Source organism: Sceloporus undulatus, chromosome 1 (assembly GCF_019175285.1).
Source record: "Sceloporus undulatus isolate JIND9_A2432 ecotype Alabama chromosome 1, SceUnd_v1.1, whole genome shotgun sequence".
NCBI lineage: Eukaryota > Metazoa > Chordata > Lepidosauria > Squamata > Phrynosomatidae > Sceloporus > Sceloporus undulatus.
In genome coordinates this window covers 265,558,130-265,578,623 of record NC_056522.1, presented here as the reverse complement: position 1 = coordinate 265,578,623, position 20,494 = coordinate 265,558,130, and the positions used below count along the sequence as shown (strand labels likewise).

The window sequence follows — 20,494 nt, the reverse complement described above, 5'->3', positions numbered from 1 at the left end:
CTAAAGAAGGTATAAGACGGATCTGTTCCGGTAAGTTGTTCCAAAGTCTAGGGGCCATCGCAGAAACTGTTTTACAAGAAGTAGTTTTCAACCTGGTTTTGAGGTGTTCTAATATTTTTGTGCCAGATGTTCTGAGAGTGCGGGACAGATTATGTAGGGAGAGGCGTTCCCTTAAGTAACTTGGGCCCAGGCCATGTAGGGCTTTACAGTGGTGCCTCGGGTTACGAAAATAATTCGTTCCGCGGCCGCTTTCGTAACCCGAAAAGCCTTCGTAAGCCGAAATGCCATAGGCGCTAATGGGGAAAAAAGCCGCGGCTCCGCCGCGGCTCCATTTAAAATAGCGCCGGAGTTTTTTCGTAACCCGAAAAAACTTTCGTAACCCGAAACAATAATTCCCTATGGGATTTTTTCGTATCCCGAAAAATTCGTAACCTGGGTATTTCGTATCCCGAGGTACCACTGTATAGGTAATAACCAACATGTTGTATTGCGCCCAGAAGCTAATCGGCAGCCAATGTAGAGATTTCAACACTGGTGTAATGTGCTCTGATCTTGATGTCCTGGTGATCAGTCTGGCTGCAGCATTCTGAATCAGTTGGAGCTTCTGAACTTGGTACAAATGTAGCCCCATGTAGAGCACATTACAGAAATCTAAACAAGAGCTTACCAGTGCATGTACTACTGTTTCAAGGTCCCCTGAGCCATTAAATGTGGGATGCAACCTATTTAAAAAGTGAACTTCCACTTCTGGTGTTTTTAAGAAGAAATTTATCCTCTTTTACTAATGAAAGGTGGTCCAGGTAGCCCAAAGGGACTGAGGGCCACGAAACCAGCTTGGGAGGGGCCATAACTGATCCCAGGTCTGTATTTAGCCTTCCTTCAGGTCTACAAAGAAAGACTAAAGGCCCAAGGAGTTTCTTCTTCCAATGTTTACCTAGCAGCAGGTTACATGCAGCTGTAAATCATGTTTAGGGAGTTACTATAAAATGTCTTTGTTTTTCTCTTTGTCCGGAAGGGGGGGGGAGTATTTGTGATAATTATACTTGAAGTCCAAGTAATTAATGTAATTCATAATCGAGTAGGTGCAGAAGTGCTATTGAGGTCATAAGCTGCTTATTAAAATATTTTGCTTGGCTCAAAAGAGAGTTGCATCCCAATTGTATTAAAGTACCATTCTCTTTTAATGTGTGGAAAGTGATATAATGAACAATAAATTACAATGCATGATGAAAGGAAACAAGTATTTTCCTCCTTTGGTCTCCCCTCCCTCTGAAATGGCAATATATTTGTTGCAAATGTGTGTTGCTGTGATTGAGGAAAGAAATTGTTTGCCCCAAGGCATTTCAGTTCATGTATCATAACAGATACCCTTCATTTTATAGGTTCACAGTGTGCTGGCAATTTAAATGTGCAACAAATGCCATATAACTGCTGTGAAGACTGATGGGTGCAAATGAATGCCAGAAGGGATGATTGCTTTTAATTCATGTTTGAACTTCTGTTGGGAAAGGGCTGATCCTTAATATGACAACTAAATTATTGGTTCTTGGAACATGAAGTAGATCTAGCATACATCAAAATAAAGTAACCACTTGAATGTTAAACTGTTGTCAGAGGTAAATTGTCTTTGTTGCCATTATGTTCTTTATGTATAGAACTTGCTGACCAAACTAAAAAAATGTCATTCACATATGTAGTTCAGCATCATTGCACATACGTGCTGAGCTTGATAAGAGGACATGACAAAATTGCATTTAAGTAATCCATTAAGCAGGTGAGTGGTTTTAGTTTGTAGGATAATGATGGAAGTTCAGATATTTCTCACATTTCTCATTTGTGGTAACTAATAACTATTTAAAAAAATATTTTGGGCTCTTCTGTATAAATCGTAAGTATTAAAACATTTTATCATAAATTGTTTTTAAACTGTGGGAAATGCCTTGTGGTTTAGTCTTTTGATACTTAGCTTCAGAGCCTGAAGTTGCTTATTTGCTGTTTAACAATATTTATAAACCTTATAGGTATGTTTCCATTTTCTCATGGTTAATTTTAGTTACTCTTTGAAAGTTACTATCAGTTACTTTTAAAAGCGGAATTCTGCAAGCCACTGGCCTGTAGTACAAAGCACATTTTCCTCCCATCCAATGTGTCAGCATCTCCATGCCCACAGCAAAGCATAAATCAACAACACTCTATTTTAATGGTGTGATATTCCTCTTCCATCTCTGAATGAGGGTGCACCCTATAACTCCAACTGTAAAACTTGATAACACAAGGTGATGCAAAAGAACTACAGGTAGGAGTAGGAGACAATCCTGCCTGAACCCCCAAAGCTGTTGCAAGTCAGAGTTCAATAGTACTGAGCTAGTTGGATTAATAGTCTGACTTGAGGTGGGCAGATATTTTCTCCATTTTCTGATAGGTGTAGGATGGGGTGGGAAGGGCCAAATGGTTACATACTGGCCAGTTTGATGTTGATACAAAGGGCCAGAATCCCTTTGGATCATTTTCATAGAGGCTGCATAACGTGGTCCTAACTGCACCCAGTTTGAAAATCTACCAGTGACCGCATGGCCAAAGGAGGAGGTGCCAGCCTGCAGACAGCCCCCCCCTACCATCTGAACTAAGACCAGAAACAGAACATACAGGCCTATGACTAACATTTTCAATTTTTTTCTCCTGTTTGCCTGATGAAGAAGCCAGCGTGACTTCAAAAGCTTTCAACATGTAGTTGTGCATTTTGGTTGGTTGAATAAAGGTATCATTGTTTGGATATTATTGGATTTGCACCCAGTCAGTCATCCAACCCTTTTGACTTTAGAGTATGGAGCAAATTGACCATTATGTATTAGGTGAGTTCAGAGCTATAGCACCAGTTGCCTGTGTGAATATGGGATCCACTGTAACTGTGCTAGTGTGTATTTATGCCATCCTTAAAAAAACAGGATCTCATTCAGGAAGGTTTCCAGAACAGATGATTAACAATCAATCTGTAAGCACTTAGAAAATCCCATGCTTCCTAAGCGGCAGTAAAGGATTTCTCAGAAAGTCATACTAACCTGATCCTTTCCTCTCTTGGGACCAATTACAAGAATGCTGTGGATATAGTTTTTATATTACACTAAGACTTTCAGTAGGGTCCCCTGTGATATTCTTGTAGACAAAGCTAGTGATGTATGATCTAGATAATTCTACTGTTTAGTGGGTAACAAACCAAACCCAAAAGGTACTCACCTATGGCTCCTCTTCATCCAGAGAGAGGTGACAAATGAGATGGTGCAGTATTCTGTCTTGGAACCAGTTTTGTTCAACAGCTTTCTGAATTATTTTGATGAAGGAACAAATGGAATGCTCATCAGTTTTCTGGATGACAAGAAACTGGGAGTTATTAAAACAGAAACAAGGTTCAAAATGATCTCAGCAGACTAGAAAATTGAGCCAAAATAACAAATGTGAATTTCAACAGACATAAATGTAAGATTCTGTATTTAGGGTAGGAAAAAGCAAATGCCCAAATATAGAATAGAGGACATCTGGTTTCCCAGCAGAACGTGTGAAAAAGATCTGGAGAGTCTTAGCAGGTCACAAACTAGATCTGAAATCAACATTGTGGTGTAAAAGAAAAAAAAAGAGAACAAAAAAGAAAAGCTAATACTGTTCTAGGCTATATTAACAGAAATATAGTGTCCAGATGAAGGGACTGGGGCCAGGATGACATCTTCCAAGGCCCCTGAGAGGTGGCCATGTGGAACCTACACAGCTCCCCCATGAGAATTTATAACTAAAAAACCCCACTTAGTTCTGATACCCTCTAATGCCTCCTTGCCACCCTCTTTTTGCCTTCTTTGAGAGGGACGGTTGTTCCAGTACCACCCACTTTGGGAATCACTGGTTTACATGGTCATCTAACACGAATGCTTTAGTTGTGGATTCCTGCAGTGACACTGGAATAGTTGACTTTTGGGGTCTTTTCCATTTCTGCCATGTAATTCACTACAAAAGAATTTCCTGCATCCTTATGAATTTATGCCGCAGTAAATTACAAAGTGCCCACCATGGCACTACCATTCTGTGGTGTTGGGATTGTGTGCTTCTGTGAAGCAAGAGGCTATGCTGACAGCCAGCAGTTGCTGGTAGGGTCTCCCAAGTCAGGTAGACTTTTGTTGAGGAGCCAGACTAAATCTGCCAAACAATCTACTAGGTAGCAGTAGTAATGTGTGTGTGGGTGGGTGTAACACAGAATATCTCTTGGAGACAATGGCAGTGGCATCATATCTAACACCTTTTAGTACTGTGCAGAAGAAGGCAATGATAAACCACTCCTCAAACCTTTTAGCTTGAAAACCAAATGATGAGACAATCCAAAATGAAACAAGATAGTGCCAGACTTTAAGCCTCTCAGGTTGAAATGCAGAAGACAAATACAAGTAGCTCTGTGACTAATGAAAACAACTGAACTCAAGTAAAAAGGATGGTCAGCTGTTGATGTACTCAGAAATGAAAGGAAAGTCTGATGCTGCACAACACATAGGAGCATGGAATGTGAGAAGCATGAATCAGGGGAAGGTAGACATTGTAAAACAAGGAATTGATATTTTCAGTGAGATAATTACTCAGGAAATTAAATTCTAAGAAGAAACAGCGGCATTAATCACGAGGAATGTAGCAAAAACAGTTAAAGGATATAGTGCAAAGTCTGACTGAATAATAAGACTTCAGGGAAAACCCATCCATATAACCATAATGCAACTTTATTCTCCAACTGCAGAGGCAGAACAGGAACAAACTGAAAGATTTTGTATTCAAATCCAGGAGAAAATTTATTCAGGAATTTTAAAAATTTATTCCAAAACAGAATATGTTGGTAAACCTAGGTTATTGGAACACAAAAGTAGGAAGCAGAGCAGAAACCAAACACTTTAGGAGAATTTGCCCTAGGATCAAGAAATGAAGCAGGCAAACGACTGATTTAATTTTGTGATGCCAACGGTTTGTTCATCACAAACACATTCTTAAAGCAACTAAAGAGGTGAATGTATACATGGACATCACCTGATGACCAATATAGAAATCATGTAAATTACATAACTGGAAGCAAAAGGTGGAGAAGCTCCATTCCCTCTGCAAAAACAATACCAGGAAGAGATTGTGACACAGGCCATGATCTACTAATATTAATAATTGTTCTGAAATACATCCTGAAGATCATCCCTGTAGATTTTAATGATAATGTAAAAACAAAGAAGAAGAAAAAGATTTGCACTATAAAGCCTAATTGACTGAGGAGCCAGAAGAGCTCTGGACTGAAGCCAAAGATACTGTAAGGGAAGAATGCAAAAAGACAATATCTACAGCCAGAAAGAAAGAGAATGTTCATTGGATGACAGATAAAACTCTTCAAACTGTTAAGAACAAACAAGGAGCAAAAGTAAAAGCTGTCAGAAATAGGGTTGGAAAAATGCAATTGTTCAATGACTTGTGCACAGGGACAAAGAGAGCTGCTATAAGAATCAGTCCAAAGAAACACAAGATGACCCCCTCCCCCCAAAAAAAGGTAGAAGAAGAGATCTCTTCCACAAGATCCCAGAAATCAAAGGACAATTTAAACCAAGAGAGGGGATGCTGTATGACCAGAAGGGAAACACATTGCATGATCAAGAAGAAGAAAAAACACTATGAAAACAATACACCAACTTATATAAAAGAGATGAAAAGATTACAGATTAATTCAAGGAACAGCAATTTGAAAATGAAGCTAGTTTTAGAAAATGGAGTGGGAGCTAAACTCAGGGCGCATGGGAGAAATAACTCACTAGGAACAGATGGCATGCCAATAGAGCTGCTTCAGGCTTCAGAAATAGAATCTTCTCTAGTTCTATGGAAAAACAAAAGAATGGCTCACAGATTGGAAATGATCAATCCAATTTCAGTTTCAAGAAAGGGGACACCAGGGATTGCAGTAATCACAGAACCATTGCATTAGTTTTCCATGCGAGCATAGTGATACCCAAAATTCTGCAATGACAAATTTTACCATGTATGGGGCAAGAAATACCAGATGTCCAAGCTGAGTTCAGAAAAGGAACGAGCAGTAGGGGATAATAGTGCAGAGCATAGAATTTCAAAAGAAAATCAGGCTGTTTTATTGATTATAGCAAAGACTTTGATTGTGTAGATTGGGGATTCCCAAACTTTGGTCCTCCAAGTATTTTGGACTTCAGCTCCTAGAAGCCTCATTCAGCTTAGTCAACAGTCAGGACTTCTGGGAACTGAAGTCCAAAACATCTAGAGGACCAGCGTTTGGGAATCACTGGTGTAGATAATGAAAAACAATTGGTTACTCTTAAAGAAATGGTTGGACCACAACCCTTGATTATCTCAATGTATAACCTCTACTCAGGATAAGAAGCCATCAAGGACAGAGTATGGAGAAACAGGCAAGACTGATTTGATCACTCTGTCTGCTGAACACATTATATGTAAAACTAGATTAGGAAGTAGGCAAGCAAATTAGAAGAAGGAACATCAACAATTTAAGATATGCAGATGAAACTATTACCACCAAGCAGAAAATAGCAAAGACTTGGAATGACTACTGAAGGAAGTCAAGGGAGAATGTGCAAAGAAAACAAATGACTACAGGCGATTTACATAACTTTATAGCACACAATGAAGACACTGAAATAGTAAAAGTTCTCTGTACCTTGGTTCAGTCATTAATCAAAATGGAGATTCCAGTCAAGTAAACAGAAGAAGACTAGGACGTGCAAGAGCAGCTATGAAGGAACTAAGTAAGAAACTAGATAATGATGTCATCATTTTTGCAGTTTCTATGTATGGTTGTGAAAGCTGGACAGTGAAGAAAGCTGATAGAAAGAATATCAACTCATTTGAAATGTGGTGCTGGAGAAGAGTTCTACAGATACCATAGGCTGCTAAAAAGACCAATGGATGCGTACTAGAGCAAATCAAGTCTGAACTCTCCCTAAAAGCTAAGATGACTAAACTGAGAAGACGTGATTCATTAGAACAGAAAATAATACTTAGTAAGGTTGAAAGCAGTAGGCAGAGAGGAAGACTGCATTCCAAATGGATAGATTCAATCTAGAAAGACATGGCCCTCGATCTGCAAGACCTGAGCAAAGCTGTTGATGACAGGGTGACTTGGAGGTCTCTCATTCACTGGACTGCCTTAAGTTGAAGTCAGCTTGACAGCAGTTTAAAAAAAGTTAAAAATAATATAATATAGTTATTCCTTTTCCATGGGTAACTAGTGGTTATTTTTAATTCAACTTCCACGCACTGGCTTAGGGTTTCCCCCCCTGTGTGGTATAACAAAACAAGTAATGGCTATTACTCATTTACATCAATGTTGAATTAGTAGAGGAAGGGACTAAATAAGTGCTCCCACTACTCTTGCTCTCTTCTAGTTCTGGCGGGGGGGGGGGGGGGGGGGGGGGGAAGTACATTTTTAGAATAGGTAGTAAAATGCTTCTCAAAGTGAAGCATTTCCTTTTGCTGTCCGGCATTTTTTTGCCTTGTGATAGTTGTGATCTTTTTAATACAGTGGATCCTTGTTATACGCTGGGGTTTGGTTCCAAGATTCCCCGTGTATAACAAAATCCGTGTATGCTCAAGTCCCATTAAATATAATGACATAGCAAAATGGTGTCCCTTATAAAAAATGAAAAATCAAGGTTTGATATTTGAAATTTATACTTTTTTTTGAATATTTTCAAACCGTGGATGCTTGAATCTGTGTATAAAAAATCTGTGTATAAGAAGGGCCGACTGTACTGTACAATGTTTAGTCTCTTGGGAAAGGCACCATGTGTTGACAAAGTGGTTTCTAGTCTATGGAAATTTATACCACTGTAAATGGTTGGTGTTTTTTCTGCAGATGTAGGGCTTGTTTGTTTACAGTTGATTAACATGGCCATCATACTGGATTTCTTTTGATAACTTTCATTTTTGAGTATTTACATTTCCAGCCATATTCCTTCTTTAGTGGGAGTGAGTACCAAACTACAGGGTGGCCTACCATTAGGTAGAATGTCTGCAAACATTTGGTCCCATGTAAAGGCAGCAAATAGTTATTTAGCAATGTAATATCCTTTTATCCTTGTATCATGAAGGAAGAGATTTGCTGGTGGGATTTCATGACAGTTGCCAAAATAACTTGGTTGGCCTTTGGTACTAGTGGTGTTGTGGGGAAAGCATCATTTGCTGTTCCATCACAACCTTCCTCCCCCATAGAAACAAATGAGCCCTGAAGGTCTGAGGAGTGGATCATGGTTGCTGGCCATGTGTGTAGTGGAGGGTAAACCTGCCATTTTGTCAACTGAAAATTTCTTTTCCCATGGAGCAAATCACTGTGCTAACATCTAGGCACCTGCTGATAATTATTACCATTAAAATTACTTCATCGAAAAAGCATTATTGGACCATTTATAAACATGATACAGAAGAAAATGAATTACCAGTGCTTAAGAAATCCTTAATGTTCAGCCCGTGTTGTACAGTGGGGTGACTACAGTTATCTTGTGATGATCTGAATCTTTGAAATGCTCTTTTTCATAACTCTGTTGGCAAAAAATATCCATTAATGACAGGAAAGGATAGTCTAAGCAGTTCCAGAGAGCCAGCATGGCATAGTAGTTTGAATGTTGGATTGCAGCTCTGGAGACCAGGCTTCGATTCCCAGCTCAGCCATGAAATCCACTTGGTGACCTTGAACAAGTCACACTCTCTCAACCTCAGAGGATGACAATGGCAAATCCCCTGTAAAGAAACTTGGCAAGAAAACCCCAGGGTAGGGACACCTTAGGGTTGCCATAAGTCAGAAATGACTTGATAGCACCAAACAACATATTACACAGAATAAAGAGACAGAGTAGTCCTGCTAAGGAATTTGATTTCAGAACCATTTGGAATATAAACATACAGTGCTACACATTGGATTGAATACTTTAGAACAAATTCCTCCTTTCTCCAAAAGATGGAACTACAAGCCTATTCAAGAGTCTCTTTTAAAGTAGCTTTCTTTTTTGATATCATAATCTCATATCACCATTTCAATTTCAGCCCTATTTGAAAGGATGTGGAAGGAACCACACACACACACACACACACACATATATATACACACACTGTATAAGCAAAACAAAGGAAATGCTTTAAAAAGCCATTAAACATCTCAAGTTTCAGTGCATTTACTAATGCCCTCTCCCACTACCACGTAGATAGGAGTAAAACCAAAGTTATTTGCTTTGAATGAGAAAAACTATAAGAATATGTACAAGGTTTCTTTGCTCTACGGTAGGACTTGTTATACATTTGCAAATTACAAACATAAAAGATTCAGCTTGAATCGACTAATTTTGACAGTATCACTAACTATAACACAAAAAGGTAAATTGTATACTAACATTTTATAAACAGCATCAGTAGATTTTTTAAATTAAAAAAAATGCTAGTTTGTAACAAGAATAGGGAAACTATTGCACGCCATATATTTTGCATTGCAACCTCCACCATCCCAAACCATCGATTGGCCTTGTTCTCTGAGGTTTATGGGAACTGTAGGCTGAAACATACGGAGGTTATTGGATTATTTTACCAGATTACTTTACCAGATTACCTACCCATGTTATACATACTTCTCCAATACATTAAAAAGCAAAAGCCAGTCTTAGTACTAATTTTATTCATATTCTAATTTTAACATTTTAATGCAGTTGCTTGTTGTAGTAATTGTGGACTGTGCATCTACTGCAATTGTATTATGCAAAAACAAACAAACCTGATAGCTGTACTGGGCATTCCTATGCATGTTCACCAGGGTTGGCTGGTTTAAACAAATGATTTTAAACACACCCACACTCACACCCACTCTTTTTTTAATAACTGATTATTCATATTTTTAAAAAAATGTCTGGCTATTTATTAGTATTTTCAAAACCTCTTGCTGGAACATCAATGATATCTGAATTTAAACATTTTGTATTCATTGTTGGACCAGTACTGAGAGTCAGTTGGTTATTTTTAATTATTGTATAGGGTGAGAAATGCCATTAAACTTGCATTTAACTTGCTTTAAAAGAGCACTTTCTAAAGAACATTTATTATTTGAGCTAGTGGCCATAACATCCGAAAGGCCTGTAGACTAGTGCTTTTTTCAAAATGTTAAATAGCAGTGTTAATGCTTAACTTCTACTTTTATGTGTTTCTCTGAAAAGTAATTTTGCATTTTAGTATTACTGTTTGTTCAGATTTGATAATAAGTAATAATAGGACTGATGCATAACATTAATTTATTAATTTTCATCTATCTCTGACAGTGCATTTGTATGTTTTATTATGTGTAGTTTACATATATTAATAGGAATAATCAGTTAACATTGGTGTTTTATTGAAAGATGTAAATCATATCAAATCTTAATAACTTTGGATTATTAATGCTAGCATGCATTAAAACATGGTTGGTCAAGCTTTCTAATACGTAAAATAATGTTTGATAATATTAATAAGTAAGATGTAGTGGTTTGACTACGACTCTGGAGATCATAGTTTGATTCTCCACATAGTCATGGAAACCTGCTGGGTGACCTGGGGCACATCACACACATTCTCAGCCCCAAAAACCCTGTGAAAGGGTCATGTTAGTGTTGCCACAAGTTGAAACGACTTGATTGCACACAACAAAAATTAAAAAGTGGTGTGAATTCATTTTGAAAAGGTTAATGGTAGAGGGAAAATCCAAATTTGATACTCTAGAGAAGGTGTGTGTGTGTTTTAATCTTTAGCCATGCTGAGGTCCCAATCTGTACCTTGTGCCTACTGCTTGGGTTACAGTATTAGTAAACCATAATATAGCTTGGCTTTCCCACCAGCTATTTCTCGCCGGATGTTTCCCATCATTCACACAATTGTTAATGATATGAATGGCATCATATATGTTTTGATTCAAATTATATTTTGATTGTTTAGCAGCAATGTGAGAAACTAAATAAGACTTATTTCCTAGGAAATCTAGTTAGGACTACAGCACGATTTGCCAGGCAAGCATTCTCTGAAGATGCCAGCCACAGATGCTGGCGAAACATTAGGAAGAAACTCTTCTAGAACATGGCCACATAGCCCGAAAAACCCACAAAAAACTATGAATTGCTATGTGCTTATTTTGAAATAACTTCCAATGTACTCCATACATTTCACTTAGAGTTAGCACAGAGCTAGCCCAAGTATTTAGCGCCTAAAAAAGAAAATACAAATTACACATCTAAATGTTTGGACTACAGTTCATAAACTTTGCTGATTACATCAACTGCAGCTTTGCAAAGAGATACTACTTACGTCATTGTTGAGTTTTGGTTGCACATACAAAACTAATATTCAAGCCTGTTTGTCTTGGCTTGGATGGGAAAAATTGAATGAGAATCTTTGGTTGTTTTTGTGGGTTTTTCGGGCTATGTGGCAATGTTCTAGAAGAGTTTCTTCCTGACATTTCACCAGCATCTGTGGCTGGCATCTTCAGAGAATGCCTGCCTGGAAAGGACTTGGGTATATATATTGTGTGACCTGGGAAGGCAGGAGTGATTTGCATGTGTCTTGTTCTGTTGCTAATGGCAGGCCTCAGGGTGGGAGGGTCTGCAAAGGAGGATTAGTGTCTGCTGGATTAATGCTCAGGGAACCCCCTGACCCTAGGAGATTTCTCATTTGCATTTGTTGAGTCTTCTTTTTGATATTTTTTCAGGACTGGTAGCCAAACCTTGTTCACTTTAAGGGTTTCCTCATTCCTGTTGAAATTGTTGAGATGTTTGTGGATTTCAATGGCCCCTGTGCATCCTGACATGGTAGTTGTTGGCATGGTCCAGAATTTCAGTGTTTTCAAACAGTATTTTATGCCCAGGATGGTTTGTGGCATGTTCTGCTACTGCTGATTTTTCTGGCTGACCCAGTCTGCAGTGTCTCTTGTGTTCCTTGATTCTTGTTTGCACACTGCATTGGACACACTTGGATAAGATTCTAGCATTATAATGTTAGGAAGAGATTGGACTTGAAAGTGTTGATTAATCCTGAATCTTTGGATAGATTCATTGCAATTTAAAAGCTAAATGCAAATTCAGTTCAGAGATAACGGAAACATTAATTTGGACTAAATATACAATCAATCAGTCATTTATTAATACTTGGACCAAAGGCCATTTGCATACAGGCTAAACATACATGATGAATAATAATGAATAATTTCTATGCTTTGTAAACTTCTGTGAATTGTTAACTATGTATTTAAATGTTAATATGCTCTTGTAATGGGATTTATTAACATTCACATGTATAGTTAACCATTCATAAAAGTTTACAAGGCATAGAAAATTATTTATTAATATGCTTGTATAATGTGATCTTAGAGAGCCAGCATGGTACAATGGCTTGAGCTTTGGTCTATGACCCTGGAAATCTGGGCACAATCCATGCTTAGACATGGAAATCCATTAGTTGACCTTGGGCAAGTCACACACACTCAGCTGGAGAAACCCCTTTGGTAGGTTCTCCTTAGGGTCACTGTAAGCCGAAAATGACTTGAAGGTACACAACAACAGTGTAATCTTAAGTCTCCAGTTACATGAAAGTACTAGTGCTGAGATCAATTCAGAAGCAGAGGAGGCTTTAACATTACTATAAGGGAGTTATGATTTCACCACACCCAGATACACCAAGTACACATATTTAGGACTAAGATGTAAAAAAAATCTTCAGAAGCTGGAACAAGGTTCTCTGGCTTTTTTCTTCCTTCAGTGAAACAATGTCAGATTTTCACTTACATGAAAGGCAATTTACTTTCAGACCCATCCCCCCCCCCCAGCGTAGTCTAGCATCACCTAGTCAAGGCAATTAGAGGTCAAATATTTTGGATCCAGGCATACTGGGATGACAGGAGCATGTTACAGGTGCAAAGGGCTCTTTCCTCAAAGCACACCACTTCTGTGAAGTTCTGTGTGTGTAATATCCTAGTTCCCATGCTCTCCTATAGCTCAAACCATAGCAAACCTATGCTTCTGCAAATTAAGGACTGACATAATGCTTCTTTGATTGCCACCCTTCCATATTTTCTGGCAAAATTCAAATTGCAAGCTCTTTATGCCACTGTTTATCTTTATAAAGTACAATATATTAAAATAATTCTCTCTGTGTTTTTTAAAGATCTAATCAGTTGGGAACATTCACAAAGAAAGAATTTGATCTCCTAGCACCAGTTGTGGACAGTTTCAGCCTCATGACGTATGACTATTCAACACCACAGCGGTAAGGCAATAAAAGGAGAAAACAATTGCACACTGAACATGACACACAGAACTGCAGCTGTCATATGAACAAGTATATATGGAACTCATACCAGTCCGAATTATTATCCTCTAGAACAGTGATGGTGAACCTTTTTGGTTCGCCATGCTGGGGGTGGAGGTTCTGCCCTCCGGGGGCGGGGCTGCATGCCGGAGGTGGGGTGTGCACCCTCTGGGGGGTGGGGCATCTGCCCTCCGAGGGTGAGACTGCCCCTCACCCTTTCCCGGCCTCCAGCTGTCTCTGAGCGACAGCTAGAAGTTGGGGGAAATTGGGGAAGGGGGTGATGGGCACGCACCTGCTCCTCTTGCTGTTCCCTTGGACTCCAGCTGTCTCTCAGAGTCAGCTGGGGACCAGTAAGGGCCCATGGGGGAGAGGAGTAATGGGACCGCAGCCACGGCTCCTCTCTAAGGGGCTTTGCCAGTCCTTAGGTGTCCTTGGAAGGACACCTCAGGTCTGGCAAAGCCCTGTATGGAGGGGGAGGAGGAGGTCCGTGGCCCTTGCTCCTCTCCTCAGGGTTTTTCTAGTCCTGAGGTGTCCTTGGAAAGGACACCTCAGGACTCACAAGGCCCCACGGGGAGGAGGAGAAGTAGACACCTCAGGACTAGCAGAGCCCAGAGGGCACCACAATTAAAAAAGGACATTGAGAAACTGTAGCGTGTCCAAAGGAGTGTGACTAAAATGGTGAAAGGTCTGGAAACCACGCCCTACGAGGAACTACTTAGGGAGCTGGGGATGTTTAGCCTGGAGAAGAGAAGAATAAGAGGTGATATGATAGCCCTGTTCAAATATTTGAAGGGATGTCATATTGAGGAGGGAGCAAGCTTGTTTTCTGCTGCTCCAGAGACTAGGACCTGAAGCAATGGATGCAAACTGCAGGAAAAGAGATTCCACCTCAACATTAGGAAGAACTTCCTGACAGTAAGGGCTGTTCGACAGTGGAACAAACTCCCTTGGAGTGTAGTGGAGTCTCCTTCCTTGGAGGTCTTCAAGCAGAGGCTGGATGGCCATCTGTCGGGGATGCTTTGATTGTGATTTCCTGCATGGCAGGGGGTTGGACTGGATGGCCCCTGTGGTCTCTTCCAACTCTATGATTCTATGATTCTATGCACCTCTTCTCTGGGCTTTGCTAGTCCTGAGGTGTCCTTGGAAGGACCCATGGGGAGGAGGAGGCCTGCCCTCTCCTTCCTGGGCCTTTTCTCTGCCCGAAAGGACTCCTCGGAACCCTTTTGGGCAGAGGAAAGGTAAGCTGGAGGGGAGAGGCCTAGGCATGCAACCCAGGCCTCTCCTTTCCAGGCCTTTCCTTTGCCTGAACGGGCTCTGAGGGGTCCTTTCAGGCAGAAGAAAGGGAAGCCAGGGGGGGGGAAAGGCTTGGGCACGCAGCCCATCCCTCTTCCGCACAGATCTGTCCCGGCTCCCAGCTATCTCTCTGGAGATAGTTGGAGGCTGGAAAAGGTCTCTGGGGAGGAGCTTCCCTTTGCCCTTTTCTCGGCCTCCAACTGTCTGGGAGAGGCCGACAGAGGGCTGGGAGGAGGAGCCAGACATGTGCACCTTTGGCTCCTTCTCCTGAGTGCCATTTTCTGGCTTTCTGCTGTCTCCCGAGGCAGCGGGAGGCCCAAAAATGGCAGGGAGGAGGCGGAATGGGCACGCAAGTGCCTCTTCTGCTTTCTCCCTCACTGCCCATGCCTGGCGAAATTGTGTCACATGCCACTTTTGGCACGTATGGCATAGGTTCGCCATTACAGCTCTAGAACAAGGATGAGTAACACTGGAACATCTGAGGACCTGTTTTCAACCCCAGGACTCTCTAGATCTACATAGACAGAAAACCATAAATGCCTGGAAGATCACTTCGGGGTAACAGGGCTTGTTTGGGGGGGGTTAATGTTGAATTATGCTGATGCTCCCCTATGATGCAGTTGAAAGGCAAGTTGTGACTTCATTCCTTCCTCAACTTTTTCCATGAAAGGGTGTTTGGACATGCTGGGATCAGGATGATTATGGACCATAGCTTAAAAACCTGGGTGAATTCAGGTATAAAATGTCAGCCTGTCAGAATTTCTAGGACAATTGAATGCTGTCCTTTATGGGGTTTAAACTGATGATTTACAGCTCTATTCTAAGGCCTGTTACAGACTGCCAAAATAAAGCTGCTTCGGGTCTCTTTGGAGGTGTGCTATTTAAATGATGCATGGGTCCTAAGAGTCCGGAGGTCGCGCCAAAGCCACACTCCATTCCTAAGCACTGGAGTGCAGCTTTGGTGCAGCTTCCAGATTCTTAGCACCCATGCATCATTTAAATAGCATACCTCCAAAGAGACCCGAAGCAACTTTATTTTGGCAGTCTGTAACAGGCCTAAGCATGTTTATTAGGAACTAAAGCTCAAAGTGATTTACTTTGGAAATATGTAAAAAGTTTTTGCCGCTGTGAAGAATAAATTAATGCTAAAACCACAATTGAGTGTTTTCCTTCCATATGCTGCTATATTTTTATTAATTATATCATTTTATGTTTTTGTAACATAATCAAATTTAGTTTGTGAGGCTTATTTTTATTGTAAAGTGTGATGGATTGTGAAATGCAAATGATTATACATAATTATACATAAATACTACCATATATACTTGTCTATAATTCTAAAGATTTATGCTCAAAAATTGACCCAAAAATCCCAGATTGACTTATTTATGGGTTACTATGGTCATGTGATAGCAGCTCTTTCAGATTCAGTGCGGCCAATTTCTGAGATTTCCCCCAGAAATTGGGAATTTTAAAGTTTTTCTGAGTCACTTCTGGGATTGCCAAATTTCTGGGAAATTCAGCCTTCAGGGAAATTCAAGCTTCTTGCTCAAAAAACCCAGCCAAAAATACCTTCCCACCCCCAAAAAACCTCCCAACATACCTCCCAGCTTGGAAGTTCCACCCCCTTTAGCCTCCCCATAGTGCCTTGTGTGCCCCCGATCCAGAAGTCCCGCCTCCATTCTGAGAAATTTGGGGAGGGGCATTCCAGGAAGCCAATCAGGGAATTTCTTTTGAGGGTGATTGGCAACACTGGTCAGATTTCCCCATGAGGTGGAGAAAGAGTTTATTTTTCTCTTGAGTCAAGCAGAAAGAGCCTTTGAAATGCTGAAGCAAAAAGCCTCAGTTAGCATCTGTCTTGCTGTGCGCACACATACACACACTGAAGGAGCCTCAACTTAACCACGGGTCATGGCAAAATCCATAATTTTGGCTCCAAAACCTGCCCTTGACTTATACAAGAGGTCAACTTATAGTCGAGTATGTATACTAAGTGATCAATTAGCACTTTTATGTTAGAGCAGTATACATAAATAACTTTCTTGCTATCTTGATTTGAGACTTAGCAATTTAAGAATTCACAATAAATTTATTAGCTGTCATTCCTTTTGATTTGCATATATTAACATTTCCCTCCTGTTTTCACCTTGGTCGGCAGGCATCTAAAATCCCTGTCTGACATGGTGTGTGAAGAGAGGCAACTAAGAAAGTAACCCTGCCTTTACTTTTCTCCCTCTTTGCTTTGAAGCAGTTCTGACAAGTCCTTGGTACACACAAAATAATATTGTCTTCCCACTTTATCAAACTCTGTCTTAAATATTTGTATCTTGCTATCTCAGCTGTCAGTTTGAAGTGTGCACACAAGGTAAAGGAAATCATTCAGTAGCTTGTCCAAGAAGAGTACAAACAGAATTCCATATTACATAGGAGGTACTTTTTTTCCTTAGGGCTTTTCAAATTTCAGATGTCATATGGGGCATATTGAAAACAGAAAGGAAAATGTTACAATGAAAGTAAACCATCAGGGTTGCAGAAAGAGACTTTGAAAAGTAGAAGCTACTTTATTTGAAATGCTTAAAGGATGTTTGCTGGAAAAATTCAATACAAAAAGATATAGTTGGATTTGTTTTAAAAATGCATGAAAAATGGTATAGGTTCATCTATCTATATGTGTATATTAAATGACAGCTAGCAATTTGAAAGAAAGATATGTTTGTGAATAATTTTCTGGATTTTTAAAAATTGAGATCTTGATGTCTATGAAGCATTTTTACTGATTTATATTAAAATTCATATTTTCTCTGTCTGGGATAAATGCTTCATAAAGTTGGGTTACAATATATTGATACAAAAGAAGCTGACAAAAACAAGACAAAATATAATCAAGTAATCATCTATCAGCAATAAAAATAGCAAATAAGATCTAAAACTAACTAAAGAAATGTAATGGAGTGCAATGTTTTGTCTATCCGGGATATATGTGTTAGAAATGTCTCATTCTTCTGACGATAACAGTGCAGTCTGTTCTGAGAATTATAGGTAGATAACTAATGTAGACCAATTCAGTCAGTTTGTTTTAATGACTCTTTGCAAAGTAGGACTAGTAACTGATTTAGGCCATTGTCTCCATAGAAAAGGCAAATATAAGAAAGCTTCTTCTTCTTTGGGAAGTCTACCATTTACCTATTTATTTACTTTTTCTACAGGCCTGGCCCTAATTCTCCATTACCTTGGATGCAAGCATGTGTTCAGATGCTGGATCCAGAATCTAAATGGAGAAATAAAATTCTTCTGGGACTGAACTTTTATGGCATGGACTACTCTGCACTGAGTGCTTCTGGGGAACCAATATTTGGTAACAGGCAAGGTTTCTAGATACTCAGCTTTATAAAAGCACTGTCTTTATTGTTTTGAATTCATTGATTGACATGCTTGTTTAATACTAGAGTCCTGGGCAGAGCAATCAGTTCGCACCAAAAGCAAAGGGAAAGGTTAAAGGATTTTTCCTCTTCCTGTATTAAGATGCAGAAAAGATAGCGGTTCATTTTCTTTCCTCTCTCCCATGTACTCTACTTACTCTTACCTTAAGTGTGTGAAGACTGCAGGCAAATGGAAAGATTTTTTTTTTTTGCCATCTTTGTTTCTATTTGGCCCTTAAAAGAAAGATTTTGTTGCTTTGTTTTAAGTCAAATGAAAGTTGGTTTGTTTCTCCCCACCCACTGATGGTACCTTGGGCTTTGTTGTCCTCTTTAATCCATAGCTCCTTAACTCTTCATTAGTTCATGTCTTTGCTGACTACCTACATGTTGTCTTTCCACCCGTATATTGTGTATGAGGATTTCCTTAACACTTATTTCTTCTTTGTCCTAGCTAGTTAACGTTTTGCTGCCTACTCAACACATTTCATTTGCCCCACACAGGACCCTGCACTTTCCACTTTTCTTCCATCACATCCGTACTTTCCAAGCCTACTTGTATTCTATTCCCTTTTCATCCAATATCCTGCTTTCAGGCTTCCTATTTTTAAACAGTTCTTTTCAGTGCATCTCCCTGGCCCACAAATGGCCATTGCACCTTTGCCATGTTTGCCTTTTTAATATAGAACAATTGTTCTGGTAATTTAAGAAGCAAATTAAATTAAGACCTGGCAGTAAGTCAGCTAGCAAATGGTCATGACTAGCTTTGTAATAATGTGGTCAAAACGCTGTGAAAATGTTTTTTCTTTTCCCCACAAGAGAAAAACGTAATATTGAGAGTTCATTTCTGCAATGCATAAAATGAAGTTTTAAGATATATTTAGTGGCATATACAAAATTATTAGGATACTTTCATACTGAAATTCATTGACTAGATTATATTTTATTGGTAAAAAATGGGTTTGGGAGCTGTAGCTCTCTTATAGCAGCCCAGAATACCACAACATATATGAGTCTGAAAGTGTCTTTTGTATTTCCAAATAATTCTTTGCCAATGATAGGCAATTGGTAGCCCTCAATATGTTGTTGGATGTCTAGGTACACATTTGACATGGCAGCGTGTCTCTCACCTTCCTGCTTCAGCTCCTGTTTTTCAGAATTTCTGAGAATTTTTTTTATTGCAGGTTTGATTCATGTCTTCCTGTTAACTCCTTAAGAACTGTTAAGTAGGACAAAGTGTGAATACTTGCCTTGTACACCTAAAAAGGAAGCAAGCAAAACTTCCATAGCTCCAAGCTTCCAGTTTCTTTTTTGTCAACAAGTACATTTGAAATATCTTTAAGACTTACAAGGATAGGTTGCATGCTCTTAAATATTTGAAAAATTAGAAAAATGTAAGAGATTTGACATTGAACGGTGTTTTTCAAAGACAAAAGAAGATTCCTTGCAGACTGTGTGAGGTTGTAGAATTCCATAGAGAGCTATATTGGCTGCCTGCCATGTTGTAAATAGCAGGCAATAAAAAGTGATACTTACAACAGCTAGAGGTGAGAGCTTCTCCAAAAATTATGGCAATGAAGCACATTAAATGGGTGGCTGCAGCGATACTTGAAAAGAGATATTGGGAGGGTGATAGGATGTACTTGGAGAGACTTAGTGGATATGGCTTATTTGCATCAGCGTATGTGTGGGGAAATAAAGTGTGTGTCCAAGATGCCACCTGGACAGAGAAACAGATAATATCTGTTAGGTAATGTAATGTATCCAAATGTATTAAAACAGTATTGAGCTACATAATGATTTCTTTGAATTAAGTGGACTTGTTGAGGTTCTTTACTAAAGCCATAGATAATAAGCCCCAATGAGTTCCATGGGGCTTAATTTTTAGTAGAAAGATTTAGAACTTTAGAAGAGGCTTTGAAGCATATAGCTGTGCAAAAGTGATGTTGTCCCATCTTGATATTGATTTTGTGTTCAGAAGCAGCAGCTAGCAGACGTTTGGTACAATCATTTACTATTTTTGCAAACAGGAGTACAATGTTGACCAAGGATTCTCAAACGGTGGGGCAGGATCCCGAGGTATGTGTGTGAGAGTTGCTAAAGGGTGTGTGTGTGTGTATGTGTGTGTGCGCGCGTGCGCGCGCAAGACTTGGAGGCTGTTGTTCCCCCCTCCTCCTCCATTTCTTTCTCTTTTCCCCAAACGTTTTCTGTGTAACATTTATACATATATTGTGTTGAGTTGAATATTAAATTCAGTTAAATAAAACTGATCTAATTTGAAGAATTATTTATTTCCTTATAAAATGTTAAAATATGAATATACATGAATATGCAAACGAAAATACACATACTAAATAAACAATGTATTTTTATTCATATACTCTGTTGAGTGGGGTGTGCTGACATCTGCATGTTGATGTAAAGGGGAGTTCCAA

The 20,494-nt window shown here is 39.4% G+C and overlaps 1 protein-coding gene across 5 annotated transcripts in view; it reads left to right on the top strand.

The window, feature by feature from the left end:
- The window catches only part of CHID1 (chitinase domain containing 1), a 165,564-nt gene that overhangs the window by 64,006 nt on the left and 81,064 nt on the right, over positions 1–20,494 (top strand). For 4 of the 5 annotated variants that reach the window (XM_042446346.1, XM_042446343.1, XM_042446344.1 and 1 more), the window contains 2 exons: positions 13,207–13,308; positions 17,850–18,005. In XM_042446346.1, the coding sequence (XP_042302280.1) occupies positions 13,207–13,308; positions 17,850–18,005 (258 nt within the window). The remainder of the gene's footprint in view (positions 1–13,206; positions 13,309–17,849; positions 18,006–20,494) is intronic. The other variant, XM_042446347.1, reaches the window with a different exon arrangement.